General features: G+C 34.6%; 11 protein-coding genes and 2 long non-coding RNA genes across 14 annotated transcripts; 2 read left to right on the top strand and 11 right to left on the bottom strand.

The window, feature by feature from the left end:
- Positions 1 to 1057: 1057 nt before the first annotated feature.
- Positions 1058 to 6098, top strand: AT5G46910 (Transcription factor jumonji (jmj) family protein / zinc finger (C5HC2 type) family protein). 2 transcript variants are annotated; one of them, NM_124062.3, is made up of 11 exons: positions 1058 to 1609; positions 2259 to 2646; positions 2868 to 3024; positions 3104 to 3323; positions 3458 to 3511; positions 3603 to 3682; positions 3788 to 4065; positions 4158 to 4553; positions 4638 to 4978; positions 5064 to 5297; positions 5387 to 6098. In NM_124062.3, the coding sequence occupies exons 1-11, from the start codon at positions 1607 to 1609 to the stop codon at positions 5597 to 5599; spliced, it is 2364 nt and encodes a 787-aa protein (NP_199502.2). In that variant the 5' UTR covers positions 1058 to 1606; the 3' UTR covers positions 5600 to 6098. The 2 variants fall into 2 exon arrangements, with proteins under 2 accessions (NP_199502.2, NP_001330415.1); NM_001344705.1 differs by having other exon boundaries at positions 1141 to 1609; positions 4638 to 5297; positions 5387 to 5994.
- Positions 1371 to 1638, bottom strand: AT5G06885. Its single transcript, NR_142958.1, has one exon. It is a non-coding gene; the product is annotated as an other RNA (long non-coding RNA).
- A 37-nt stretch (positions 6099 to 6135) lies between the features above and the next one.
- On the bottom strand, positions 6136 to 7919 carry AT5G46915 (transcriptional factor B3 family protein; the record flags this gene model as incomplete). The annotated part of the gene is made up of 7 exons (NM_148098.2): positions 6136 to 6553; positions 6652 to 6914; positions 6996 to 7052; positions 7123 to 7206; positions 7248 to 7299; positions 7670 to 7711; positions 7818 to 7919. The coding sequence occupies 7 exons, from the start codon at positions 7917 to 7919 to the stop codon at positions 6287 to 6289; spliced, it is 867 nt and encodes a 288-aa protein (NP_680403.1). The 3' UTR covers positions 6136 to 6286.
- Positions 7920 to 8190: 271 nt separating this feature from the next.
- Positions 8191 to 10792, top strand: AT5G46920 (Intron maturase, type II family protein). Its single transcript, NM_124063.3, has one exon. The coding sequence runs from the start codon at positions 8387 to 8389 to the stop codon at positions 10592 to 10594; it is 2208 nt and encodes a 735-aa protein (NP_199503.1). The 5' UTR covers positions 8191 to 8386; the 3' UTR covers positions 10595 to 10792.
- A 431-nt stretch (positions 10793 to 11223) lies between these two features.
- Positions 11224 to 11962, bottom strand: AT5G46930 (Plant invertase/pectin methylesterase inhibitor superfamily protein). The gene has a single exon (NM_124064.2). It carries the CDS (start codon positions 11908 to 11910, stop codon positions 11374 to 11376), a length of 537 nt encoding a protein of 178 aa, NP_199504.1. The 5' UTR covers positions 11911 to 11962; the 3' UTR covers positions 11224 to 11373.
- Positions 11963 to 12749: 787 nt separating this feature from the next.
- AT5G46940 (Plant invertase/pectin methylesterase inhibitor superfamily protein) lies at positions 12750 to 13533 on the bottom strand. Its single transcript, NM_124065.2, has one exon. It carries the CDS (start codon positions 13477 to 13479, stop codon positions 12949 to 12951), a length of 531 nt encoding a protein of 176 aa, NP_199505.1. The 5' UTR covers positions 13480 to 13533; the 3' UTR covers positions 12750 to 12948.
- A 657-nt stretch (positions 13534 to 14190) lies between these two features.
- On the bottom strand, positions 14191 to 14840 carry AT5G46950 (Plant invertase/pectin methylesterase inhibitor superfamily protein). Its single transcript, NM_124066.2, has one exon. It carries the CDS (start codon positions 14806 to 14808, stop codon positions 14284 to 14286), a length of 525 nt encoding a protein of 174 aa, NP_568672.1. The 5' UTR covers positions 14809 to 14840; the 3' UTR covers positions 14191 to 14283.
- A 2024-nt stretch (positions 14841 to 16864) lies between these two features.
- AT5G46960 (Plant invertase/pectin methylesterase inhibitor superfamily protein) lies at positions 16865 to 17533 on the bottom strand. The gene has a single exon (NM_124067.2). It carries the CDS (start codon positions 17461 to 17463, stop codon positions 16939 to 16941), a length of 525 nt encoding a protein of 174 aa, NP_568673.1. The 5' UTR covers positions 17464 to 17533; the 3' UTR covers positions 16865 to 16938.
- A 940-nt stretch (positions 17534 to 18473) lies between these two features.
- On the bottom strand, positions 18474 to 19137 carry AT5G46970 (Plant invertase/pectin methylesterase inhibitor superfamily protein). Its single transcript, NM_124068.2, has one exon. It carries the CDS (start codon positions 19129 to 19131, stop codon positions 18637 to 18639), a length of 495 nt encoding a protein of 164 aa, NP_199508.1. The 5' UTR covers positions 19132 to 19137; the 3' UTR covers positions 18474 to 18636.
- A 724-nt stretch (positions 19138 to 19861) lies between these two features.
- Positions 19862 to 20064, bottom strand: AT5G06915. Its single transcript, NR_142959.1, has one exon. It is a non-coding gene; the product is annotated as an other RNA (long non-coding RNA).
- AT5G46980 (Plant invertase/pectin methylesterase inhibitor superfamily protein) lies at positions 20030 to 20726 on the bottom strand (the record flags this gene model as incomplete). The annotated part of the gene is made up of 1 exon (NM_124069.2): positions 20030 to 20726. One exon carries the CDS (start codon positions 20724 to 20726, stop codon positions 20172 to 20174), a length of 555 nt encoding a protein of 184 aa, NP_199509.1. The 3' UTR covers positions 20030 to 20171.
- A 1447-nt stretch (positions 20727 to 22173) lies between these two features.
- AT5G46990 (Plant invertase/pectin methylesterase inhibitor superfamily protein) lies at positions 22174 to 23011 on the bottom strand. The gene has a single exon (NM_124070.2). It carries the CDS (start codon positions 22972 to 22974, stop codon positions 22411 to 22413), a length of 564 nt encoding a protein of 187 aa, NP_199510.1. The 5' UTR covers positions 22975 to 23011; the 3' UTR covers positions 22174 to 22410.
- A 510-nt stretch (positions 23012 to 23521) lies between these two features.
- Positions 23522 to 25052, bottom strand: AT5G47000 (Peroxidase superfamily protein). The gene has a single exon (NM_124071.3). It carries the CDS (start codon positions 24892 to 24894, stop codon positions 23890 to 23892), a length of 1005 nt encoding a protein of 334 aa, NP_568674.1. The 5' UTR covers positions 24895 to 25052; the 3' UTR covers positions 23522 to 23889.
- Between the last annotated feature and the right edge of the window lie 1270 nt (positions 25053 to 26322).

The following is a 26322-nucleotide window of genomic DNA, read 5'->3' on the forward strand; positions in this document are numbered from 1 at the left end:
AGCCTAAGACCAAGCAGAACCGGTTACAGAGTAGCTAAACCGCAAGGACTGAAACCGGTTAATGAAGCCGAGCCACATTGGTATGGTACAGCTTTCGTTTTCGCTGACTTCACAAAACTAATCATTATACCTAACTCATCACAGTTTATTTATTTATAAGAAAAGAGAAACCGAAATTAAGAATGGACCAATGGATTTCTGTTGGGATAATGGCTTTAACCGGGAACCGGAAAACCCGGTGAGCTCACCACCACCCACAGTAACAGTAACCAAGAAAAACAATTGTCTTCCCAATGCACCTGCCACGTGTATAGAGACAGTACAGAAGTGTCACCACGTTTCGACTTTCTGTTGTTTAAATGACTTGAATACCCTCCGTTATGACACTATTTTACTGTTTGAAGGAAACGCAAGATTGATGAAACGGCGTTTTAATGGGTTGGCAGCGTTTGGTTGAACCACCTAACAACCACCACTTTCCTTCACACTTATAGTTCCTTTTTTTTTATTTTTTTATTTTATTTTCTGTTGGGAATCTATTTTTTCTTTATTTTTTTATTAAGCATTTGGTCTTAAACAATTATAAAAATAAAGCTGATTGGTACAAGTATTAAAAAGGAAAAAAGGCTGACTGATAATGGAGTTGATTAGCTACAGCTATAGATTAATAATAGCTGAAACCTTTTATTTAATATTTGTTTACTGGAAAATAGTGGTTGTAAATTTCAAACAAATAAAATGTACATCTTTTTAAATTTAGAACAAATATAACAAAAGTAAACATTAGTTTGTTAGAAATTTTTAAAAATATAAAAATATTTAATTTTTGATTAGACTATTCACTTTTTCTTTAAATAAGATATATTTTAATATGATTGGATTATACTTTGCTTAAAATCTTGGGATGTTTATGAAATGACTTAAAAATTCTTAAAATAGATCATGACCGCACCAATCGCAGCAAAACGGTAGGAGCGTTCATTAGACACCTAATTGGCTAATTGATATGGCTTGTGAAGAATTTGGGAACCTTCCCGATATTCACCAATATTTAATTATAATTTGTTGTTTTCTTTAGAATTTTAATTAGGAACGGCTTTTGTGTTAAAATTACGGTGGCCACTAAAGCATACACGTTTTGGAGTATAAAACTATAAATTATACATTCATAACAATTTTTTCCGGTTTTCCAAGTTTCTTCCTCTCTCGGTCCTCTTTTAGCATCTCTACAGTTTCTCTCTCCTCTACCGCCGGAAAAAAAAAACGATTTCTCCGGCCGGTTTTGGTTTCTCCGTTCCGTTAATAGCCTTCGTTTTCTCGTCCTTGGAATCGTCCTCTGGTTGATTTCTGAATGTTCGTTTGACTCGGCTACGCGGCGATTCGGATCTCCGTGTTTGACTCGGTCCCTGGCTCGTTACGCGGCGTTTTCGTAGAATGTGGTTTACTTTGTTTGCATGCCAGGCTTTGTATTGAATTCGTGGGGCGAGATCGTGATCTAGGGTTTCGTCTCTGTTCTTTTGGTTCGTTGCTTGTTGTGGTCGCTTTTTGTTTCTTAATCCGGCTGAAGAAAACGAAAGTCTACAGAGATAATAGATTACGGAATGATATGGTGAGATGATTTCCCCTCTCTGATTTTAGTCAATTTTGTTGTTTAACGATTTTGGAATTCTCGTGAATTTTTGTTGTTAACGATTTTGTTGGATCAGATCTCTAACATTGCTCGATTTTTTTAGAGTTTCTGCTATTTTTTTTCTTGAATTGGTTACTCTTTTTTTTACTCTGCTTCGTTGTTTGATCCTTCTCTATGGAGAATCTCACGTTTTGTTGCTATTTTTGTGAACTTGAGATTTGAGCTCTGTTGAAATGGCGGCGAATCTTCACGTAGGTCAAATGATTGTGTGTATGAGAGGAAGTTGTCGATGGTTTCTAAGTTGTGACTCGCGTTCTTCGAGGGTGTTGAAATTAGAAATTGTCACATTCTTTGACTTTGTAGGGTATTGGTCAAAGAGATAAGGCTGTACCAGGAAGTGAAAATGCTTATATACCTTTTGAAACTTCTAGGTGTTGACTGTTTCCGTTTTCTGTGTTCACTTTTTATGTTTCTTAGCTTTTTGTGGAGTTATAATATTTTGGAGCTATAGTGGGTTAAGTGTGAATGGTTGACCTATTGTGTATCTATGACTCCTGTATATGGTATTTGTAGTATGAACTTTTGATATGTATCTAGAGGAATGTTTGCTGACACTTGGTTTTGTCAGGCGGAAAGGAGGATCTGCTTGTCTAAAGAGGCTAAGGATGGGTTAGAATTTCTGAAACGTAAAAAGCTTCAAAAAATGAGATCAGACTCTGTCAATGAAACAGTAGGCTTCAGCACAATGGCTAGAAGTGGTGGTGATGCTTTGAGACCAACTTCAGCGTCATGTGGAATGAGATTACGGGTAACTTCTAGTGATACAGTATCTAAAGTGCATGGTGCATCTACTGTGAGAGGTGGCTTGATGAAGGAAAAAGTGGAGAAGCTTGAGACAGATGATCTAAAATGGACCGAGAGGCTTCCAGAATGTCCTGTCTACAGACCAACAAAGGAGGAGTTTGAGGATCCTCTGACTTATTTGCAGAAGATTTTCCCAGAAGCTTCAAAATATGGTAAAACAAAAATCTCAATATGCAAGTAGTAGAATTGTGCTTCTTAATTTTCATGGCTTCATAAGTTTGTTGAAGCCATTGATTGGTGTTGTCTATAAAATGGAAAGAAAAATGTGATGTAGGCAATATAGAAGACTTGTATCCTTTCATAGACATTTAACTGTAATTAATCTCATTATGTATTTCTATCCAATCTCATATTCTGCCTCTGTCGTTTGTAGGTATTTGCAAGATTGTATCTCCTTTGACAGCAACAGTTCCTGCTGGCGCTGTGTTGATGAAAGAGAAATCAAACTTTAAGTTCACTACCAGAGTACAACCCCTTCGACTTGCTGAGTGGGATTCTGATGATAAAGTTACATTCTTCATGAGTGGGAGGTTTGTTATTAAACCTATTACCATTTAGCTCTACATCTTCACTTTATAGTTTGTATTTAATTATTTGTAAACTACTCAGGACCTATACATTTCGCGACTATGAGAAAATGGCGAACAAGGTATTTGCACGCAGATATTGCAGTGGTGGCTCTTTGCCCGACTCATTCTTGGAGAAAGAATTCTGGAAGGAAATTGCGTGTGGCAAGACTGAAACAGTTGAGTATGCGTGTGATGTAGATGGTAGCGCATTTTCATCTGCACCAGGTGACCCACTAGGAAGCAGCAAATGGAACTTGAATGTATTGATTTACTACAACTTAAGCTTCTCCCTTTTCTATTCTTTTTTGGTTAAGCATTAAAGATATCATATGCTTGCATATGCATCGTTATTTACATTTGGTAGTTATATGGCTTTTTATATCTCTACTTTCAGAAAGTTTCAAGGCTTCCTAAGTCTACCCTGCGCCTTCTTGAAACATCCATTCCGGTATGTGAGAAGTAGTACAGTTATATTTAGTCACAAGATCACTTTAGAGGTTTCTGCTAATTCTCTTCTAACTTGGATTTGCTTGTTTCAGGGAGTCACAGAACCCATGCTTTACATCGGAATGCTTTTCAGTATGTTTGCCTGGCATGTTGAGGACCATTATTTGTACAGGTAACAAGAGTTTAACGAATTTTGGTTAAAAGTATATGGGTTACTAAATGTGGCAATCCAAAGAATGTTAATCTCCTTTTTTTCTGACCTTCTTTCCCAACACAGCATTAATTACCAACATTGTGGAGCATCAAAAACTTGGTATGGGATTCCAGGTTCCGCAGCTCTAAAATTTGAAAAGGTGGTTAAAGAGTGTGTGTACAATGATGATATTCTATCAACTAATGGAGAAGATGGTGCCTTTGACGTGCTTCTGGGGAAGACAACTATATTCCCCCCAAAGACTCTGTTGGATCATAATGTGCCAGTGTATAAAGCTGTGCAAAAACCTGGAGAATTTGTTGTCACATTCCCCAGGGCTTATCATGCTGGTTTCAGCCACGGTAAAACAAAATTGTCTGAATCTACTTTTTTTTGTTGGTCAGAGATGTGGTATCATCTTCAACTGAAATTGTGGTTGTGTGAAAAATTGTAGGTTTTAATTGTGGTGAGGCAGTGAACTTTGCGATGGGTGATTGGTTTCCATTTGGAGCTATTGCCAGTTGCCGGTATGCTCATCTTAACCGAGTACCGTTGCTTCCTCATGAAGAATTGATTTGTAAAGAGGCAATGCTCTTGAACTCAAGTTCCAAATCCGAGAATCTGGATCTTACACCTACAGAATTGTCAGGACAACGAAGCATCAAGACTGCATTTGTACACCTGATTCGTTTTCTTCATCTTGCTCGATGGTCTCTAATGAAGTCAGGATTATGCACAGGCCTTGTTTCGAATACATATGGAACCATAGTCTGCAGTTTGTGTAAACGGGATTGCTATTTGGCATTTATCAACTGCGAGTGTTACTCACACCCCGTTTGTCTACGTCATGGTAAATTTTTTTCTCTGTCATCTCTATCCATACACATCCTTCATTATTGTTTTCTAATTGATGGTGCTACCGTGTATTATCTAGATGTTAAAAAGCTTGACCTTCCATGTGGGACAACGCATACTCTTTACTTGAGAGACAACATTGAAGACATGGAAGCTGCTGCAATGAAGTTTGAGAAGGAAGATGGAGTTTCAGATTTGATTACAACTGATGAAGATTTATATAAGTATCCATCATCGATTACACTTCCAGCTGCGAAAGAAGACGGATATACACCGTATTCCACTATATACTTTGATTTCTATACTGAGGTAGAGATGACATCTCATGACCAGTTGCAATCGGGAAATCCCGTCATGAGTTATGAGGCAAACGCTTCATGTATCTCCTCAGTTGCTGATGATTATGAATGCTCTGATTACGTAAGTTTTACCACGAATCTGTGACAAACTTTATCTGACCGTCTCTTTCTTCAAATATCTGATTTCTGTTTTCTTCTAAAAGCAGGTAAATAGACGAGCTAACTGTAGCAGCAGTAGTGATTCAAAGCTCTCGGAAGAAGTAGCATGCAGCAGTAGCAAAAAAACTCGGTTCTTCCCTGTGGTTCAAGATGAACAACTAGTTGCGGATCAGGAAAGTGATGGATCTGATTCCGAGTGTTTTAGAGTCAAACGCCGTTCTTCATTGAAGTTTGAGAACCGAACAGTTGTTCTAGACACAAGAGAGTCTGACCATCATCAGGTACTGAAAGCCATATACTTATAAATATTAACTCTCTATTAAACAGTGTTCATAGACTGTAAAACCCTGAGATTTTTCGTGTTTATTAGGAACTTAAGAGACTGAAGAAATCGCATCATCACGAAGGAAGATATAGTAGTAGCAGTAGTGTTAGTAGGCAAGAAGAAGAAGAAGATGAGTTAGTAATTTCAAACAGGAAAGAAACTCAGCAACAAAGTGACGTGAAGATGCAGAAGAAGAGGATCGAGAATCATTTTGGTGGCTTTAAACGTCTGAAAGTGAAAGGGCTAATAAAGCCGTAACGTGACAGCTTCAAGTTTCCTCCTAACTACAATTCTTTTAAATTGGCTGATCTCTAACAATACAGGAAAAGCAAAAAAAAAAAGGAATCAAAAGCAAAAAAAAATATTCAGTATCTGATTTTATTGTCATTATTTTTTTTAATCATGGGAGAAAGAAGAAGAAGAAGCAACAGACAAAAGAAGGAAAAAAGCATTTAACCAGCCAAGCCAACCAACCAACCAACCAACCAACACTATTGGTTTCTTTTTAGGATTTACCAAATCTTTGATTCTTTGTGCACATCTGTACACACCTTTTTTAATCTCTTCTTGTTCCTTCTTCTTTTCTTACGATGTAAATCTCTTTTTTCTCCTTTAAGTGGTATTTGTTGTTGTTCATGATTATGCATAGAAATCCCAATTCTCTCTTTAAAAAGATTATGAACAACTTCCACCTACTAGAACCGGAGGAACACAATTTTCTTTCCTTGCATACAAAACTTACAGATAAAGCCATCATGTTAGTACACGTTCGAAAGTTTCTTCTCATGCCAATAAAAGTTACCATTAGGTTAATAATAATCGGTCCCAACTCCCAACATATTAAGCTACAGAGACACATTCGACAGACAAGAAGCAAAGTACAGATGCCAACTTAAACCAAACTAAAGTCTTAAGACAACATGAATAAATAGAAAGATCTTTTCCTCAGTAATTTCTTCTCACCCTCACATCCATCATCATTAGGGTTTGGAGACAACTAGAAGTAGCTCCTCCGGTTTGATGAATGTAAACTTGCAGGTATATATCCCCAACAACAAGGGGATACTCTTTAACCAAACATTGCCATCCACCAGAGAAAGCTCCATAACTCCCCAGATACACCACATTCCAAAATTTCTTCCCATTTGGATGATGGACTTTGAATATTGTTTTCTCAACCGGCATTTGATCCTTAACAGAACTTCGGATCCTCTACACACTCAAAAAAAGTTTGATTCACATATCAGTTTTTTTTATAAAAACAATCATTGCTCAATACAGAGATTTTGTTTAGAGTGTTTTTATCTTACCAGATTGTAGAGATATGCTGGCTGGAATACGGCCGTGAATTCTACAGCAGTAGATGAAGAGGCACCTGCCTCATCTCTTCGGGCTCTAACCACTTTCTCGGTCCTTTTAGATTCTTGGGATTCCTCAGCTGCCTTCTTCCCAAGTTTGAGCTTCCTTCCAACAGATTCAGCTGCGGTTGTCCGGCCACGATTACTTGACTCAGACACCACCTCTTCCTTCTTGTCATCTTCCCCTTGTTCTGTTCTGAATCTTCTAATACGACCTGATTCATCATCAATAGTAAAAACGAATCAGTTTCTTTATAATCTGTTCATTGTTTCATAATCAGAAAAGCAAATCTTACTTGAAGATGCCAAGAAGGCTCTAGGTTGTGGAGGTTGCATCATCTCCTTCCCATCAACTCACGGGTTGCTTAAAGATGTTGACAGTAAAGTTCATCTCTCCTTTGTGAGTGAAGGTAATAAACTCACGGGTTCCCAAAGTGTTGTCCCTCACAAACTTCTCCCATCCAGACTTCTCCATGTAGTAAAATGTCGGGTTTTTGGAGATTCCTACTTCCCAAGAGCGTCCCCATTGCGTTCTTACTTCATCTTACAGGAAAGCTCTTTGTCCGTGAAGCTTCTCACAAAGTCATAAGGAAGTGCCCGCTTTTGTTTATACAAATAAGATGCAAGAGACAATAATAATAAGAATGTAGTATCTTCAATTACACACAAAAGACAAACCCAACAAGATATTGAAAAAGAACAGAGCACAAATCTCATCCAGAAGAAACAAAGGTGAAATATAAAGCATACACATTCAGACAGAGAACCGAGAGATTCAACAAAACCATGTTCGTTAAAGATAAAAAAAAACTGCCGTGAGGCTATTGAGACCCATATTGACCAAAAGATTCAACCTTTAAAACACAGCTCACATTCAGACAGAGAAGCAAAAACAGTAACTTATTTGATACACATAAAGACAACTGACGAAAGATTTAACCTTTCCAAACAAAGTTAACAAGATTCAAACCTTTACGGCAAGACCCATTGTCATATAACGACAAGATTCAACCTTTAAGACAACACCCATTTGTTACAGAAAACAAAAAGTCTCAAACTTTCCAAACTATTACAAGAAATCGCCAAAATTAGAAAAACAGAGTTTTGAACATTGTTACCAAGTTCTCTGAAGAAACATCAACACTTTGAAGCACCATGAAGAAGCTTTTGTTATTCCTTTCTTCTTTGCACCGAAGATATCCAGGGTTCGTAGTAGCCATCGCTTTCGTTGTAAATTTCTTTCTCTCGTCTCTCTCTCACACTCTCTTCTTCTCTACTTATCTCTCTGATATGAATATGCACCAATCTCTCTACTTATTATTTTCTAACAAATGATTCAGTCAAAAGTGGTCAAAGTGATAAACTTGTCCTCTCAGACAGAACTTAAGACAAAAGTACAAACGTGAGATCATCTTTTTTTAGATCACATACACAATGACACAAACGTGAGATCATCTTTTAGATTACAGTATAGTTCCATATGAACTTGGGCTGAAAATATTGGGCCTATAACTAAAAGACCAATTCATTCTTTCCTCACAACTAAAAAGCCCACCAAAACGCAAAAATATCACAAAGCTTTGATTTGGGGTTTAACAAGGGTTACTACAGTTTCCACCATTTCCCTGAAGAAGACGAAGAAGAGGAAGAAGAGGAAGAAGTCGAAGCTGTTCATCAATCGTCCGAAATGCGTAGAAGCTTCTCTGTTTTGGGTCCTTACAAATGGCTAAAACCTTCTTCTACATATACCAACGTTTACTGCTTCGTCACAAATCCTCCTCTCATTTCTAACCCTAACAACGGCTCTGCGATTTTCCGATATCTATCTTACTTCGCACCTCAACAACGAAGACAACAACAACAAGCACCAGATCCAGATGATCCAGCGAATCTATTGAAAGAAGATGGAGTATCTCTCTGTTCTCAGATGTGGCTTGAGAATTTCAAAGAACCTGACAAAACCGCTACTAATTTAACCTCGTATCTTCGTAGATTCGAGTTATGGGTATTAGCTTATCAGAAAGTTTGCTGTGATGAATTAGGTGCTTATGTTCCTCGTAGCTCTATTCAAAGATCAGCTTTAGAGAATTTGTTAGCTTTAAGAAACTCTGTTCTCGATGATCGGTTTAAATGGGGTTCTCGGTTGGATTTCTATATTAAATCTCCTAGAGATAAGACCGATTACGAGTCGTTGTCGAAGAGGAAGATTAAAGCGATTTTGACTACTACGCAGCCTACTCCGTTTCAGGATAGGATAGTTCAGGAGGTTTTGTTGATGATTTTGGAACCGATATACGAATCTCGGTTTTCGCAAAAATCGTTTGCGTTTCGGCCCGGGAGGACCGCGCATACGGTGTTGAGAGTGATTCGGAGGAATTTCGCGGGTTATTTGTGGTATGTTAAGGGTGATTTGAGTGTTGTGTTGGATGGAATGAAAGTTGGTTTTGTGATTAGTTCTTTGATGAGAGATGTTAGAGATAAGAAAGTGATTGATTTGATCAAATCTGCGCTTGTTACACCTGTTGTAACGAGTAAAGTTGAAGATGGTGAGAAGAAGAAGACTAAGAAGAGAAAATATCAGAAAAAACGGGTTTTGGCTGAGGATGAGCCCAAGCCTGATCCTTATTGGTTAGAGACGTTCTTTGGTTTTGCTCCTGAGGAAGCTGGGAAGTCTCCGCAGTGGGGACATTGCGGGATTCTTAGTCCTCTTTTGGTTAATGTATGTCTTGACGAGCTTGATCGTTGGATGGAAACGAAAGTGAAAGACTTTTACCGTCCTTCGAAAAGCGATGTTATATGGAATAACCCTGAAGGAGAAGCGGATCAAGGAAACACTTCTTGGCCGGAATTTGTTCCCACGAGTGGTCCTGACAAAACGAGGAAAATGGATTACGTTAGATATGGAGGTCATATCTTGATTGGTGTCCGTGGACCTCGAGCTGATGCTGCAACGTTAAGGAAAGAGCTTATTGAGTTTGTTGATCAGAAGTATATGCTTAGACTCGACAATGAGAATCTACCCATTGAACATATAACAAAAGGTATAATGTTTCTTGATCATGTTTTGTGTCGCCGAGTTGTTTATCCGACTCTGAGGTATACTGCGACCGGTGGGAAGATTATAAGCGAAAAAGGCGTGGGAACGCTTTTATCCGTTACAGCGAGTTTGAAGCAATGCATCAAACAGTTTCGAAAGCTGTTATTTATAAAAGGAGATCGTGATCCGGATCCACAGCCTTGTTTTAGAATGTTCCACGCAACTCAAGCTCATACGAATAATCAGATGAATAAGTTTTTGACTACGATTGCTGAGTGGTATCGGTTTGCAGATAACAGAAAGAAAATTGTGAATTTCTGTTCTTATATTATCCGTGGTTCACTTGCTAAGCTTTATGCTGCAAAGTATAAACTTAGATCAAGAGCAAAAGTGTATAAGTTCGCTAATCGGAATCTGAGCCTTCCGTTGTTGCAGAAGAAAGGTCAGTCACCAGAATATCAGAATCTCTTAAGAATGGGTCTTGCTGAATCGGTTGATGGACTTGTTTATACAAGAATGTCTCTAGTTCCAGAAACTGATTACTCGCCTTTCCCGGGTAATTGGAGGCCCGAGCACGAGAAGTTTCTGATCGAGTACTTAACACTCGATGAACCGAAAACCTTAGAAGAGCAAAAGAGATTTATTAGAGAGAAAGGGCTCGTTTCGCCTCAGGATTACACATCGATGTTGGTTTGGAACTATAAGAGAAATGCTATTCCAATGGATCAAGTTTCAATTCTAAAGGATCAACCTTTCTTGTTGGGATCATCAAGTACCTACAACCGCGACAATGATGATCAGAAGAATAAAGAAGAAGATGAAGATAGTGAAGATGGGCTTCGCATTGCACGCATGTAAGAAACCAGAAAACTGTTTGACTTTTACTCTTATATCAAGCTTGTATAATTTGATGCCATATTAGCCATTCCCTATCCGGTTTGTTTCGGCTATTGTATGCAAAACACCAAATTTATTAGCATTGGTATTTTCAGAAATAGTTCAGTTATCTAAAGCTTATGTGATCTTTAGGCAGATACAATAAAACCTCTATAAATTAATATTCGATAAATTAATAATTTTTATAAATTAATAAACTATTCAGGTTCCGCGTTGGGACCAATGTAAAAATTGATACAAATCGATAAATTAATAAGATAATATTTTTTTTTAAAATTTATATAAATATACGATCTCATCAATAGTATAAATTAATAATAGTATAAATTTACTAATATATATTATAAATATCATATGTAAAATATGACTCTAGTAATGTTTTTCTTCAATTTTAATAATTCTTTGTAGTTTTCAATTCTAGTTTTTACAACATCAAAAAAATTTTGTATTGCTTTCTAACTTGTAATTGGTTTCATAAGGACTATTGATTATAAAGAACAAACTTCATTTTATATCAAATTTTTGTAAGAATTTACAAAATTTGTATAATTTTTATTAATTTATCGATAAATTAATCTCTCTCTAAATTAATAAATTTTCTTGGTGCCAATATTATTAATTTATAGAGGTTTTATTGTAACTCTCTATTCAAGACTTTGAACGACCATTGCTTCTTACAGTGAATAAGCCCGATTACTCTTAAAGTACATTATCACTATTGTGTTACCTAACACTTTTGGTTATTTCATATCTAACATACTTGTAAAAGCTATAGGAATCAGAACCATGTAAAACAAGACATCGTTCTCTTTCGTAAATGGAGATTTCACAGCCTTTTTTCTTTTTGTGAATTTAGTTTCGCAACTTCCCGGTGCATCCATTGCAGCACTCATAAGCATGGTAGCTGTTTTGTAATCACGCGACTTAACAGTGTCTAAAGATTGGTTTAAGGAATCAATAGCTTCGGTATAAAGTTCGAGGCAATCAAGTAACGGCCTCTCCACTTCATATTTATCCTCCTTGAGAATCTTGTCAACCATTCCTTTCAAGCTAGTCGTTTTCGAAACAGCGTTCTTGGTCGATACGAAGACCAAACCTTCAAGACTCTTTGCGGTTTTGCTCTGCGGATTCTCTTCGAGAGACTTGACGCAAAAATCATATTTGAGTTTCGGGTCTTTAGTTGTAGCTTTTTTGCAAGAATCCCGAATCAGAGATTGTGCGGTTGCGAAACAGTTTAAGAGGAGAAAGAACATAACAAGGTAAAGCGAGAATTTCATTTTTTCTTTTCTGTGCGGAAGCAGAAACAAAGATTATTGAGAATCGACTGATGAATAATTTGAAACTTTGTGATCAAATTTATAGTAAAATGAAAGTATGGCTTTTTATAGAATGCTCATGTCACGCTTTACCACTCCGCTTAGCTTCATGTGTCCTAATTTTTCGTTTTGACACTCTTTCTTATACGTCGTCGTTTTTGTTTGTTTGTTTTTCCCAAAGAAATAGATTATTTCAGTGTTGAAAGAACTGGATTTGTCCAAAAAAAAAAAAAAAAAAAAAAGAACTGGATCAATGTCTAGTAAATAAAAATATATGCATTGATCAAATTGTCAAAGAAATGGATCAATGTCTAGTTTATCGTTTTGTTGTAGATTAACTCGAAATCTTTTCCCTCTTTGTGTCCTCACTCACATCACATGGACATGATACTGAAAAAGTCACTAGCTAGATCATTCATCCTACAATTGTTTCACCACATTTACCTTCAACTTTGGAATTCTCTCACAATGAATTACATAAAAGAAACATGGTTATGATATACGTAGTCAAATCAAAAAATTTAGTTTCTCTTCATGCACCACCATCTTTTTAGAAATCGGAATAAATTGCAATGTTCTTCTTTCTTGAACATATAATATTAGACGGCCACCACATGAACGGTCCTAAGGTCAACCAAAACTTTTGAACATCCATCAATATTCTCTATCATTGGCCTCTTTGAGTTATCCCATGACCATGAGTGGTGACTGGATAAATACTCATTTGGTTTAAGATATTATGTACATACATAATTACTTGGTAACACATAATGTAAGTATACAATATTGATGGATGTTCAAAAGTTTTGGTGGGTGTAAGTGTACGTATGTGAAGAAATAAATCAGATAGATTTTGATTTATCTAAACTTTCTGTGATCCTTATTCAAGACTTTGAAAATGCTACGACCATTGCTTCTAGTGAGCAAGAAAGTTACTCTAAGGTACATTATCAGTACTATTATCTTTAATCCGATGTGTTAATACAATTTTTGGTGATTTCATTTCAACATATTTGTAAAAGCTAGAGGAATCAGAATCATCTGATACAAATTATCGTTCTCTTTCGTAACCGGAGATGGCGCTTTTCTTTCTTTGAATCCAGTTTCACAAGTACTTGGTGTATCCATTGCAGCACTCAGAACCGTTTTAACGGTTGGGTAATTACGCGATTTAACGCCCGCTAAAGCTTCGTTTAAAGAACCAATAGCATCGGTATAAAGCTGAAGGCAATCACGTAACGGCATTGCAGTCATCTTGTTAACTTTCTTCCCCTTGATAATCTTGTCAACAGTTCCTTTCAAGGTCGTCGCTTTGGTCACGGCGTTTTTCGTCGATGCCATGACTAATCCGGCGAGATCTTTTGCGGTTTTGGCCTGCGGATTGGTTTCGAGAGACGTGACACATAGATTGTATTTGAACTTCGGGCTTGTAGCTGTAGCTTTCTTGCAAGAATTTCGAATCAAAGTTTGTCCGTTTGCCAAACCGTTTGAGAGAACAAAGAACGTAACAAGGTAAAGCAAAAATTTCATTTTTCTTTTCTTTGAGGAAGCAAGAAACAAAGGTTAATGAGACTCGATGATGAAGAAGTTTAGTAACTTGGTGATCAATTTATAATGAAACGAAACAAATAATTTAACGGTTTATGATTTGTAACTAACAAAACGGCTCTTTTAGGAGGCTGATGTCACGCTTTACCACTCCGCTCACGTCGAGTGGCCTAATTGTTCGTTTTAACACTCTTTCTTATACGCTGACGTTTTTTTTTGGCTATTTTTTACTTTTCTTTTTCAAACAAAAGTGTCAAAAGATATAGAGTTCTAAACGTTTTGTTTTTGGGTTAGACCAGGAATCATTTTGTCGTGGATTAGAACGTTTTGTTTTTGGGGCATATAATGGTTTAATAGAAAAAAAATCATCACAATGATTCGTAGCAATATCTTTTCCGCGTTATTGCATATCAAAATTTTATGATAATGAATAAGTTAGAGTGGTTTTAGTCCATGCCAATATTTGCAACCATTCAAAACTATATGTTCCGACTTATTTTTGTTCAATTGGTTGAAAATTTTGAACAAACTTTTAATCACTGAATTTCAACCAATTTTTATATACACTTTAGTTAACAAAAATCGCGTATTTGCTACTTTAATAAAGATAGTTTGTTTTCTTGTAAGGTTTCTAAATTGTCAATATTATATGTATATAGTACCAAAAAATTAAAAGAGATCATATATGTAAAGCGAAATTTTATTTCCATCAATTAGATTCTTTGCTCTCAACTTTCTATAGTAAACAAATTAATCGATGTTATATGAACCACTTTGATAAATTTATTACAACATAGTAGTAAAAGCCAAAGGAATTACAATCGTCTTATACAAAATATTGTTCTCGTTAGTAATCGGAGACTTCTTTTCTGCTTCCTTGAAATCATCCTCGCAATCGCCTGGAGCATTCAAAGCAGCACTCAGATTACTGTTAGCGCCGTCATAATCACGCGATTTAATGTTCGCTAAAGCAGTTTTTAAAGAATCATTAGCATCTTTATAAAATCCGAGGCAAAGTTTTAAGTCTTCCACAATATCCTGATATCTCTGGTCCTTGAGATCCTGTGCAACGATTCCTTTCAGGTTCGTGATTTTTGCCGCAACGTTCTTTGTCGATGCTAGGGCCAAATCTTCGAGAGTAGTTGCGGCTTTGCTTTGTGGATCTTGCGTAAGAGATTGGACGCAGAAATCGTATGACGATTGCGGGTCTTTCGCAAAAGCTTTCTTGCAAGAATCTTGAATGAGAGTTTGAGCGGTTGCGAAACCGTTCAAGAAAAGAGAGAAGATCACCAATGAAACCAAGAACTTCATTTTTTTGTTTTTACTTTGAGAAGAAGTAAGTTAGAATTGATTGATGAAAAATATTGTCACTCTGTGTTTCCCTTTAATTTATAGTAAACCAGAGAAAATAATTTTATGGTAAGACTCTTAAATTTGGAAAAGATCCCAATTCAAAAAATAGATTTCAATCAATATTGAGATATATTCTACATTTACTTAATACTGGTAAGATAATCCTAAATTCATAATTTATTTGTTTGAAATTGGTCAACATGCAATAATAGTCAACTTGTTTGAACTTTTAAGGTATTTCCATTTTCTAAAAATCATGCATACTGTCAAAATTAATAACTCTTCTACCATTATGCTATTTCAACAACATTTTAAGGAAAAAAAAATCAAAGATATTATCTTTTAACATTTATTTCTTATATCATAGATTATTAGATTTATTTGTTTTCCATATATTCACGAATTTAGTCAAAGATTTTGAGTGTTTCCAAAATCATATATAACACAAATAAATGAGAACTCTTCTCTCCCATTATGCCATTGTCATCATCATTCTGCATTCATCCACATTTGATTTTAATAACAGAATTAAAGATAATATTTTTTAATAATTAGATTATTTATTTAATTGTTTATGCTATTGGTCAACATGCAATAATATTTTTCATAGCAACTCTCCTCTCTCCATTCCATTGTGCCCACTCTGTTCAAATGTTAGATTATGGATTTATCATTCGATCCCACCTTCGAACCAAATCAAAGTTTTTTTTGCTGTTGTTTCTGGATTTGGTGTAAAGATTTAATTAAGGTTAATAAAACTTAACGTTTATAAGAAACCATATCAGAAAGAAAAACACACAAAAAGTTACATTTCTTATCTGTTTTATCATTTATTTTGACAAATGTATTCTTACTTTTATTGTATTTATTGGTTTTTGTAATACGGTAGTGAGTAAATTAGTCCATGTCATTTATATACTATTACTACGTTAAATATTCTCATTTGAGTCACGTAGGATTCCTAAAAATACACTTGCATATGTTCATACCAAAAAAAAAACATGCATGTAGTTTCATTTCAGCATATTTGTAAAAGCAAAAGGAATCAAAATCATCTGAAACAAAACATCGTTATCTTTTGTAAATGGAGATTTGAGAGATTTTTTTCCTTCTTTGAATCCAATTTCGCAACTAGGTGGTGCACCCATTGCGGCACTTATAACCACGCTAGGAGTTTTATAATCACGCGATTTAATGATCGTTAGAGCTTCCGTTAAAGAATTTGTAGAATATAAATAAAGTTCGAGGAAACCGTTTAAAAGAATAAAAAACGTAACAAGGTAACGCAAAATTTTCATTTTTCTTTTCTTTGAGGAAGCAAGAAACAAAGGTTAATGAGAATCAATTGATGAAGAAGTTTAGTAACTTGGTGATCAAATTTATAATAAAATGAAACAAATAATTTAACGGTTTATGATTTGTAACTAACAAAACGGCTCTTTTAGGAGGCTGATGTCACGCTTTACCACTCCGCTCACGTCGAGTGGCCTAATTGTTCGTTTTAACACTCTTTCTTATACGCTGACGTTTTTTTGGCTATTTTTTACTTTTCATTTTCAAACAAAAGTGTCAAAAGATATAGAGTTCTAAACGTTTTGTTTTTGGGTTAGACCAGGAATCATTTTGTCGTGAATTAGAACGTTTTGTTTTTGGGTTAGACCATGGTTTAATAGAAAAAAATCATCACAATGATTCGTAGCAATATCTTTTCCGCGTTATTGCATATCAAAATTTTATGATGATGAATAAAGAATGGTTTTGTCCGCTAGCTGATTAGTCCATGCCAATATTTGCAACCATTCAAAACTATAGATTCTGACTTATTTATGTTCTATTGGTTGAAAATTTTGAACAAACTTTTAATTACTGAATTTGAACCAATTTTTATATACACTCTAATTAACAAAAATCGCGTATTTGCTACTTTAATAAAGATAGTTTGTTTTCTTGTAAGGTTTCTAAATAGTAAATATTATATGTATATAGTACCAAAAAATTAAAAGAGATCATATATGTAAAGCGAAATTTTATTTCCATCAATTAGTAAACATATCAATCGATGTTATATGAAACACTTTGATAAATTTATTACAACATATTAGTAAAAGCCAAAGGAATCAAAATCGTCTTAAACAAAATACTGTTCTCGTTGGTAATCGGAGACGTCTTTTTTGCTTCCTTGAAATCATCCTCGCAATTGCCTGGTACATCCAAAGCAGCACTCAGATTAATGTTAGCGCCTTGATAATCACGCGATTTAATGTTCGCTAAAGCAGTTGTTAAATCATCATTAGCATCGTTATAAAATCCGAGGCAAAGTTTTAAGTCTTCCACAATATCCTGATATCTCTGGTCTTTGAGATCCTGTGCAACGATTCCTTTCAAGTTCGTGATTTTTGCCGCAGCGGTCTTCGTCGATGCTAGGACCAAACTTTCGAGAGTAGTCGCGGCTTTGCTTTGTGGATCTTGTGTAAGAGAATTGACGCAGAAATCGTATGACAATTGCGGGTCTTTCGCAAAAGCTTTCTTGCAAGAATCTTGAATGAGAGTTTGAGCGGTTGCGAAACCGTTTAAGAAAAGAGAGAAGATAACCAATGAAACCAAGAACTTCATTTTTTGTTTTCACTTTGAGAAGAAGCAGAGAAAGTTAGAATTGATTGATGAAATTTTTGGTCACCCTGTGTTTCAATTTATAGTAAAACAGAAAAAATAATTTTATGGTAATTGTTGAAAATTTGGAAAAGTTCCCAATTTGAAATAGATATCATTCCATATTGAGATATATTCTACATTTAATGAATAATGGTAAGATAGTCACTTTTCATGATTCTTTCCTAAATTCATAATTTATTTGTTTGGAATTGGTCAACATGCAATATTTGCTTTCCATATACGCACGTTCAAAGTAATTCCATTTTCTAAAAATCATTCATACTTTCAAAATTGATATCTCTTCTACCATTATGCTATTTGAACAACATTTTAAGAAAAATCAAAGATTATTTGATTTATTTGTTTTCCATATATTCACAAATTTAGTCAACGATTGTGAGTGTTTCCAAAATCATACATAACAGAAATAAATGAGAACTCTTTTCTCCCATTATGCCGTTGTCATCATCATTATGCATTCATCAACATTTGATTTTTATAACAGAATTAAAGATAATATTTTTTAACAATTTGTTCGTTTATGTTTAGATTATTTATTTAATTGTTTATGATATTGGCCAACATGCAATAACATTTTTTTAACAATTTGTTCGTTTATGTTTAGATTATTTATATAATTGTTTATGATATTGATCAACATGCAATAATATTTTTCTTAGCAACTCTCCATTCCATTGTGCACACTCTGTTCAAATGTTAGATTATGGATTTATCGTTCGATCCCACCTTCGAACCAAATCAAAGTTTTTTTTCTTGCTGTTGTTTCTGGTCTGGATTTGGTGTAAAGATTTAATTAAGGTTAATAAAACTTAACGTTTATAAAAGAACATCAGAAAAAAAAAAAAAAAGTTATATTTCTTATCTCTTTTAGCATTTATTTTGACAAATGTATTCTTACTTTTATTGTATTTTTTTCGGTCTTTGTAATACGGAAGGATTGATACGGTAGTGAGTAAATTAGTCCATGTCATTTATATACTTTTACTACGTTAAATGTTCTCTTTGAGACGTAGGATTCCTAAAAATACACTTGCATATGTTCATACCAAAAAAACACTTGCACATGTAGTTTCATTTCAGCATATTTGTAAAAGCAAAAGGAATCAAAATCATTTAAAACAAAACATCGTTATCTTTTGTAAATGGAGATTTGAGAGGTTTTTTTCCTTCTTTGAATCCAATTTCGCAACTAGGTGGTGCACCCATTGCAGCACTTATAACCACGTTAGCGGTTTTATAATCACGCGACTTAATGATCGTTAGAGCTTCCTTTAAGGAATTTGTAGCATCCGAATAAAGTTCGAGGCAATCACGTAATGGTTTCTCACTATACATTTCAAATCTATTCTCCTTGAGAATCTTGTCCACAATTCCTTTCATGCTTGTTGTTTTCGACACTGCGTTTTTCGTGGATAACATGACCAACCTGTCAAGACTACGTGCAGTTTTGCTCTGTGGATTCTCTTCGAGAGACTTGACACAGAAGTTGTAATGAATCTTCGGGTTTTTATCTGCAGCTTTCTTGCAAAAATCTTGGATCAAAGATTGTGCAATTGTGAAAGCGTTTAAGAGCAGAAAGAACATAGCAAAATAGAACAAGAACGTCATATTTTTTTAGGGAGTATAGAAAATTTGACGAAGAGGTTTTCACTTTCTTACTCAATTTATATTTAAAAAAACTAATAATGTTTAAGGTTTTTTTACCAGATAAGACTTGGTATCTAACACAACGGCTTTTTTTTAGAGTGCTCATATCACGCTTTACCACTCCACTTGTTCGTATGACCAAATTGTTTGTTTTAACTAATAACACTCTTTATTTATATGTTGTCGCTAATTTTTGGCCTCTATTTTTGTTAAATGTTAAAATAAAAACATTGCGCGATGTCAAAAAAAGAAAGAAAGCATTATGCAACATGTTTTCCCTCATGTCAACTTTTTTTTTTTTTTTTTGGTAAAACCCTCATGTCAATTTTTAATGATATTCATAACGGGAATAAGTCTCCCATGCATGATACAAAACATGATCTTCTTAATATCAATCTCCAGAAGAAACCTATAATCACTTAGAAAACAAAAGATACGTACTTCGACAAATGAAGATTTTTTTTTTTTAAATGAAGAAAATTTTGCTAACATGTTTATGATCTTACTGACTTTTCTAGAAACCGCGAGTCCATGCTTCCTTTACTATATAGTCTATATTATTGCTTCATTATTCTTGGTCTCAATTTGGTGTTCTAGTAATGTTTTCGTTGTTTGGATATTTTCTGAACGATATATCAAAGCTTATTCTTTACGCTCTCGTTTTTAGCACTGGTAAGCTATATTGTCACGTATGCAACGAATGAGAATTGAGGGCGTTAATGTCAAAAAATAAAAAAGCATTATGCAACATGTTTTCTTTTTTCATTGGTTCAGAACTTTAGATCTTAAAGATGACGTAGATGGCCTCAGAGAGAGAGGAAACTCAAGTTTTGTATAGTAGTTAAATAAATAAGATTGGGAAAAATTGGGGGATGGAGGAAATAGACCATTTCTACGTTAACAAAAACACACACATGAAATAGACACATTCAAAAATATTGGACTACTAGTTCTATGCATCAATATATTCATTAAACGTTAACCAATTGCTCTTCTACAACCTAGCCGTTAATATGAGCATTGAAACAAAAATAATACGGAATGTTGATCATGTCGAAGAGAACATCGTTCTCTTTCTTCACTGGAGATATCTGGTGATTGTCATCATTGAATTTCATTTCGCAAGCTCTTGGTTTACCTTTTGCCATATCCATATTTCCTATAAATTTCTCGTAATCCAGTGTTTTGAGGTATTTCAAAGCTGAGTTTAACAACTCATAGCCCTCAGAATAAAGCTTGAGGCACTCCCGTAAGAACGTATGACTCAACTTATTCTTATACTTTCTTTCATTCAAAATGTTCTCTACAGTTCCTTTCACTTTTGTTAGGTTTGATATCGCGCTATTAGTACATACCACAGTCAATTCATCAATATTTCTTACTTTTTGGCTCTCTGGATTCTCTTTGATGGATGTGATACAAAATTTGTAAATGTATGGTTCCGCATATCTTGTATTTTCCTTGCAAGATTTTTGAATAAGAGAATCCGCCACTCTATTGGCCATGAAACCATTGAGGTGGAGAAAGAGTACAACAAGGTGAATCAAGAATTTCATTGTTATTTGTTTTTGGGAAGCCCAACACTAAATGAGACTAAAGAATATTTTTTAATCTAATAAATAAGCAAACAAAAATCTTCTAACATGAGACTGCTATTCAAAGACTTGCTTTTTTTAGATTACTCATGTCATGCGTTACCACTCCGCTTACTTCGTGGAAATGGTACTTCATTGCCTTCTTTTTTGTCAACTTTTCTTCTTTATGTTAACAATCTCGCATGTTTATTTGGAAGTTCTAGAGGGTTACCACAAGGTTGTTCTCTATCTTTGTTATTGTCACAAATTTCCTCTCTAGTCTCATGAGTATAAGACATCAGCTGACGATAGGGTCTAGATCATGACATCGTCCATAAAAAGGTTAAATGAGTGAGATTCACCTCTGAACATTAAAAACAGTTTAGCAAAGAACACCATATAAATTAAACAATGACTTTACGAAGAACTATATATAAACAACAAAATTAATATAAATCGTCAAAATTGAAAACATACTAGAACTTCTAGATATTGATACTAACATTTAAGATAGAGAGCAAAAAAAGAAAAAGCCTCAAAATTGGGTTGTATGATAAGGGACTTATTCATTTTCCAATATAGAAAATCAACTATAGTTAAAGGTGTAGTATAAGCAATCCAACAACAAGAACAACAACAACAAAAACATAAGAAAAAAAAGTAAAGAGTTTATTGTGCTTTCGAAAATATGAACTACAATTAATACATGAGGCCCTTCTCCTTAGGTTTTTGTGGAATATGACAAACACATGAAAATTCATCCACATGATTGATTGATTGATTGATTGAGATGATGACTCTTCTTGGATTGGCTATAACCGGGTTTACTAGTTCTAACTCAACACCAATTAGCAATAAGTAAAAAGACTCAAATCTTTTATATTATAGTAGCTGGTGTTGAGTTATCTCCACTTTCAATTTGGGATACTCTAACATCTATAACTAATGCTAAAGTTGCTTCAAATCAGTAGAGTGAATAGAAATGGTACCAAGGACAATGATCTGCAAAAGTACATAACCATCGAGTTTTGATCTTCATATATGTCAGAAACTAAAGAACATATAGAAATATGTATACTGAACAGAGACTTAACCATCACTAGAAATGAAAAACAAGGTATATGTTCATCTCTATTGATATATGGCATGAAAGTTTTATTTTATCAAATGAATATCAACTAGCTAGGTTTACTTTCTTTTTCTCTGAAGAAATAAATTTTCTTTTCATGTGAAGCATTTTATGTGGAAAAGAGACGATTTACCTTCCACTAATTCTCTGTGTGAAGTCATTTCTTAACACTTAAATATTAAAGTCTAAATTATATCAGGGAAGATATAAGCTAATGAAACGTAGTTTAACATGGCCTTCTTTCATGAATTCACCTCTCTCTTCAGAATTATTCTTAAGAAGTACTATATATATGTAAAGAAATTTTTTAAAATTGAGAAGTGTGGTAAGAACAAAACTTTTTATTAAATATGTGTTGTAGCTTGTCAAAGAAATTTAGAAAAGGTGAAAATAGGAGACATGATTTGAAATGGTGCAACATAGATTCATTCCTATCTCGATGAAAGTTGTACGTAAACTCTGACCTTATATTTTTTCATTAATTCATTGTTGTATAACAAACTAAGAAACATTACCGAGGGGCTGTTAGGCTAGACACTATACGATGTCTGGCCTTATATGAGCATAGTAATTAAAAGACTGAGCAATGTCGACGGTGTCGAATAGAACATCGTTCTCTTTCGTCACCGGAGATTTCTGTTTATTATCGTCATTGAATCCCATTTCACACTCTCTCGGAACAACTCTTGCATGACGAATAGTATTGTGGACTTTATCGAAATCCCGCAATTTAATGTACTCTAAACATTTGGTTAACAAGTTAGTGCCCTCAGAATAAAGCTTAACGCAAACGCGCAACATCTTCTCACTCATTTTACTCGTATACTTTCTGTCCTTCAGAATCCTCTCCACAATTCCTTTCACGTTCGTCATGTTCGAAATAGCGTTTTTCACTCCTACTCCGATCAATTCATCGATATTTCTTACTTTTTGACTCTCCGGGTTTTCGCTGATAGATGCAATGCAGAACTTGTAGTAATGTGGTTCCGACATTTTTGAAGCTTTCTTGCAAGAATCTCGAATCAGGGAATTTGCAACTCTGTTGGCTGTGAAACCATTTAAAAGGAGAAAGAACACAACAAGGTAAAACAAGAGCTTCATTTGTTTGTTTGGGAAGAACACTAGAGAGAATAGATTAAAGAACTATAGAGAGTTAACTTGTGATCCAATTTATAAGCAACCAAAATTTTCCAACATGAAAGTTATTGAAACACATGCTATTCTTAGATGGCTCATGTCACGGGTCGCCACTCCCCTTAAACATAAGGCTACAATTAACGAAAATTGCGGTGGACCGAAAGCCAACCTCAAAAACATCACAACAACAACAGTTCAAGTTGAAACGTTGTAATGATATCCCAAATTAAAACCAAGTTTGATCAATATTGTAATTTGTAATTTCCACGAAATATTAAGGCTATATGTATTAAGATTGCCATTCAAACCAGTAATTAGCATAATATTAAAATAACTAGGCATGCATTATAGGCGTAACTTTTTGTGGTTTAACTGTAAAATAACTGGAATAAATAGAATATACAGCTAAAATCTTACCATTTACAATAAAATTCATGGAATACAATTTTTATTCATCCCTCTACAAAAAAAAAAAAAACTAATTTCAAAGAAAATTAAAGGATTAAATCACTAGTATATTCATATTGCAGTGGAAATTAATGAAATGACAATAATCCTCTCTAATTCTGTGATTTCTGTCATTTAACTGGAAACAAATGAATTGATTGTTGTGTAACATTATCAAATATCAACTACAAAATGTATGTTAACTACAATTGTTCGATATATAATATGTTATTTTATCTATATACTTTCAATACAACAGTTTGAATTTTCATGGAAAAATTAAACATCCCAACTTGAATTGTTACAAGATCTTGCTTATAATAGGTAGTTATTAAACATATATACCAACCAAACCTTTCTTCTCCTCAACTCCTCCGCAAATAAAACAGAAATAATATTATATTTATATGGTTTTGTGTTTTCTTTTTCTTCTTAAACGTTGAGATTGTTGAAGTGGTCGCACCTACGTCTCACTTCTCCATCTTTATCGCCCTTGACGCCGACCGTGCCAAGTTTCTCCATCGCACGAGCGAAATCCTCAAAGAATGCTGTCTCGTTAGTTGCGTATAGATCCACAAACGGCTTGGTGCTGTTGTCTTTAATAAGGATGTGGTCAGACGCTAAAAGCCCTAGCCCTCGCTTTAGGTTCTTGAAGTACATGTTGTCGAACTTTCCTGGAGTCATCACGTCGTTAAACGCGGCGATTGTATCATCCACGGTGTGGTTTTTGCAAAGATCTTTGAGAGCGGCTGCGAATCGCGGGTTGATTTCTTTATCAGCACGGGATCCGTAGAGTCTGTCGGAAAACTCTTTGCAGTGAGAGAATCCAATGGTGTGAGCCCCGCTTAATGCTACCATCTCGCGAAGACTAAAACCGTTTTTCTTGAATATCCCGTGGATGTCAGGAACAGTCTGGTTTGCCATTGGGACATTTCCTCTGACTTTATGAGCTTTGGATTCGAATCCGTCTTTACGACCAAGCTTTACGTCAAAGTAAGGTCCTCCTACCATTGTGACAAGGTCACGTGTAGCCTGCGCTAGAATATCCGCGCATGATACTACACCAGGACAAGACAACTCGAGAGCTGTCTTGATGCGGGTGACGATGTCAAAAGCATCTCCCGGGAGGGAATCATTGAGATCATCATCGCGTTCCGCTTTGTTGAACGAGTTGGTCGCGATCAAGACAGATGCATCACAACCTTCAAGGAAACAATCATGGAAAAAGAGACGGAGGGTCCCGGCCGCAGTTGTTGGTTGTTGGACTTGTTTGGTTGTAACGGCTTCACGCACAATTTTGTGGAAATCAGGACATGTTTTTTGGTAATAGTCCGTTCTCAAGATAGCGACATCAGCCGATATAATTGGTGCAACCACGGCGAGACAGAAGAGGATAACAAAGGGATTAAAACCACGAGAGAATTGCATATTCGACATCAGATAATAACAAACAATGGTAATTGAATTGGATTTGTGAGAGAGATGTCTACGAGGTAGACTTCTCTACGATCGATTGTCGTCGAAAGCAATTAGAAACGAAGACGAAGAAAGGGCCTTTGCGACTATTTCATGGCTTAGGAGGTTACTAAGAAGAGGCTACGTAAAGGATGGTTTTCATTTCCTTATATGTACGTGTGGTTGTTTTTCGTTTATTCTTTTCTATTTTTGTAATTTATCTATTTTTTGTATGGTTTTGGTTGCTTTGAATTTGTTTTGGTTCTAGAAATTTTCTTATGTTCGACAAATGTGGTAATATGATAGTTGCTTTAATAGGATGCATACACACGTGAAATTGATAAATACGAGAGAATAGAAACTCATGTGAAGGAAAAAACTAATATTAATTAAAATTATTCATTTCGCACAAACAAACAAACAAATTAAAATCATTCATAGTTTATCAACTAAACTTTAAACTTGACGTTATTTTATAATTTTGTTGAATCAACAACCTGTGAAGGTGAAGGTGCCAATGATTGTGACAACATGATGTTTGGTATGCTTACGTTAATTTGATCCAAGAACAGTTTTCTAGCAAATGTTTGATGAACTAGACTCAAATAAAAATACCTACTCATGTAGAAATCACGCAAGCTCAACATTATTAGAGATCTGATTGAATTTGATATTTTCGTCAGATTCGTATCAATCTCAATTTTGTATTACATATAACGAGCCTAACTCTCATATGGGGCAGATCTTTTTGTAAGTTCGAATGAGAGTTATGCCTTTGGTAACATAAATTGCTAGACCACAAAATTACATATTTTCTTATTTAACCTACGCAAAATCGCAAATATCTAAGAGTGCAAATGATTTCATAAAGGAATTTAATGGAATAAATATATGAATAAAAAAAAAGAAGATGAATAATGTTATTCAATCAATTCCACCTGCGACATAGTAAAAAAAAAGAGTTGAATAATTATTATTTTTTAATTTTCACCCTTTTCAATGTAATCATTTAAAAAAAAAAACTTTTTTGTCATCCCAAAAGTATAGAATTGGAAGAATGGTTTATTATACCACTTTTATTCTTCTAGCTGTACCATTTGCATAATAAGTTTCTCTATACCGGAACCAAATTCTTGTATTTTCTATATTAAATATTCTAATATGAGAAGTTGAATGTTAAGAATTTTTTTTTACTTATCATGCTATCTTATTATAGAAAATTTGGTTTCTCAAAAGTAGTTATTAACATAATCTAATATGAGAAGTTGAATGTTAAAATTAAATATTTACTTAACATGTGAACTTATCATAGAAAACTTTGGTTTCCAAACTTGTTCATAATTTTTTTCTAAAATAAAATAGTAAAAAAGTAAATCTAATTCAAATAAAAATAAGATAATCAATTATTTA

This window comes from Arabidopsis thaliana, chromosome 5, assembly GCF_000001735.4.
Source record: "Arabidopsis thaliana chromosome 5, partial sequence".
Classification (NCBI taxonomy): domain Eukaryota; kingdom Viridiplantae; phylum Streptophyta; class Magnoliopsida; order Brassicales; family Brassicaceae; genus Arabidopsis; species Arabidopsis thaliana.

Coding starts and splice junctions, on each gene's coding strand:
- AT5G46920 (NM_124063.3), top strand. CDS start 8,387: ATGCGTAGAAGCTTCTCTGTTTTGGGTCCTTACAAATGGCTAAAACCT.
- AT5G46910 (NM_124062.3), top strand. Junction 2,647..2,867: donor CCCAGAAGCTTCAAAATATG/GTAAAACAAAAA, acceptor TGTCGTTTGTAG/GTATTTGCAAGATTGTATCT. Junction 3,512..3,602: donor TTCTTGAAACATCCATTCCG/GTATGTGAGAAG, acceptor TGCTTGTTTCAG/GGAGTCACAGAACCCATGCT.
- AT5G46970 (NM_124068.2), bottom strand. CDS start 19,131: ATGACGTTCTTGTTCTATTTTGCTATGTTCTTTCTGCTCTTAAACGCT.
- AT5G47000 (NM_124071.3), bottom strand. CDS start 24,894: ATGTCGAATATGCAATTCTCTCGTGGTTTTAATCCCTTTGTTATCCTC.
- AT5G46940 (NM_124065.2), bottom strand. CDS start 13,479: ATGAAATTTTTGCTTTACCTTGTTACGTTCTTTGTTCTCTCAAACGGT.
- AT5G46960 (NM_124067.2), bottom strand. CDS start 17,463: ATGAAGTTCTTGGTTTCATTGGTTATCTTCTCTCTTTTCTTAAACGGT.
- AT5G46930 (NM_124064.2), bottom strand. CDS start 11,910: ATGAAATTCTCGCTTTACCTTGTTATGTTCTTTCTCCTCTTAAACTGT.
- AT5G46950 (NM_124066.2), bottom strand. CDS start 14,808: ATGAAGTTCTTGGTTTCATTGGTGATCTTCTCTCTTTTCTTGAACGGT.
- AT5G46990 (NM_124070.2), bottom strand. CDS start 22,974: ATGAAGCTCTTGTTTTACCTTGTTGTGTTCTTTCTCCTTTTAAATGGT.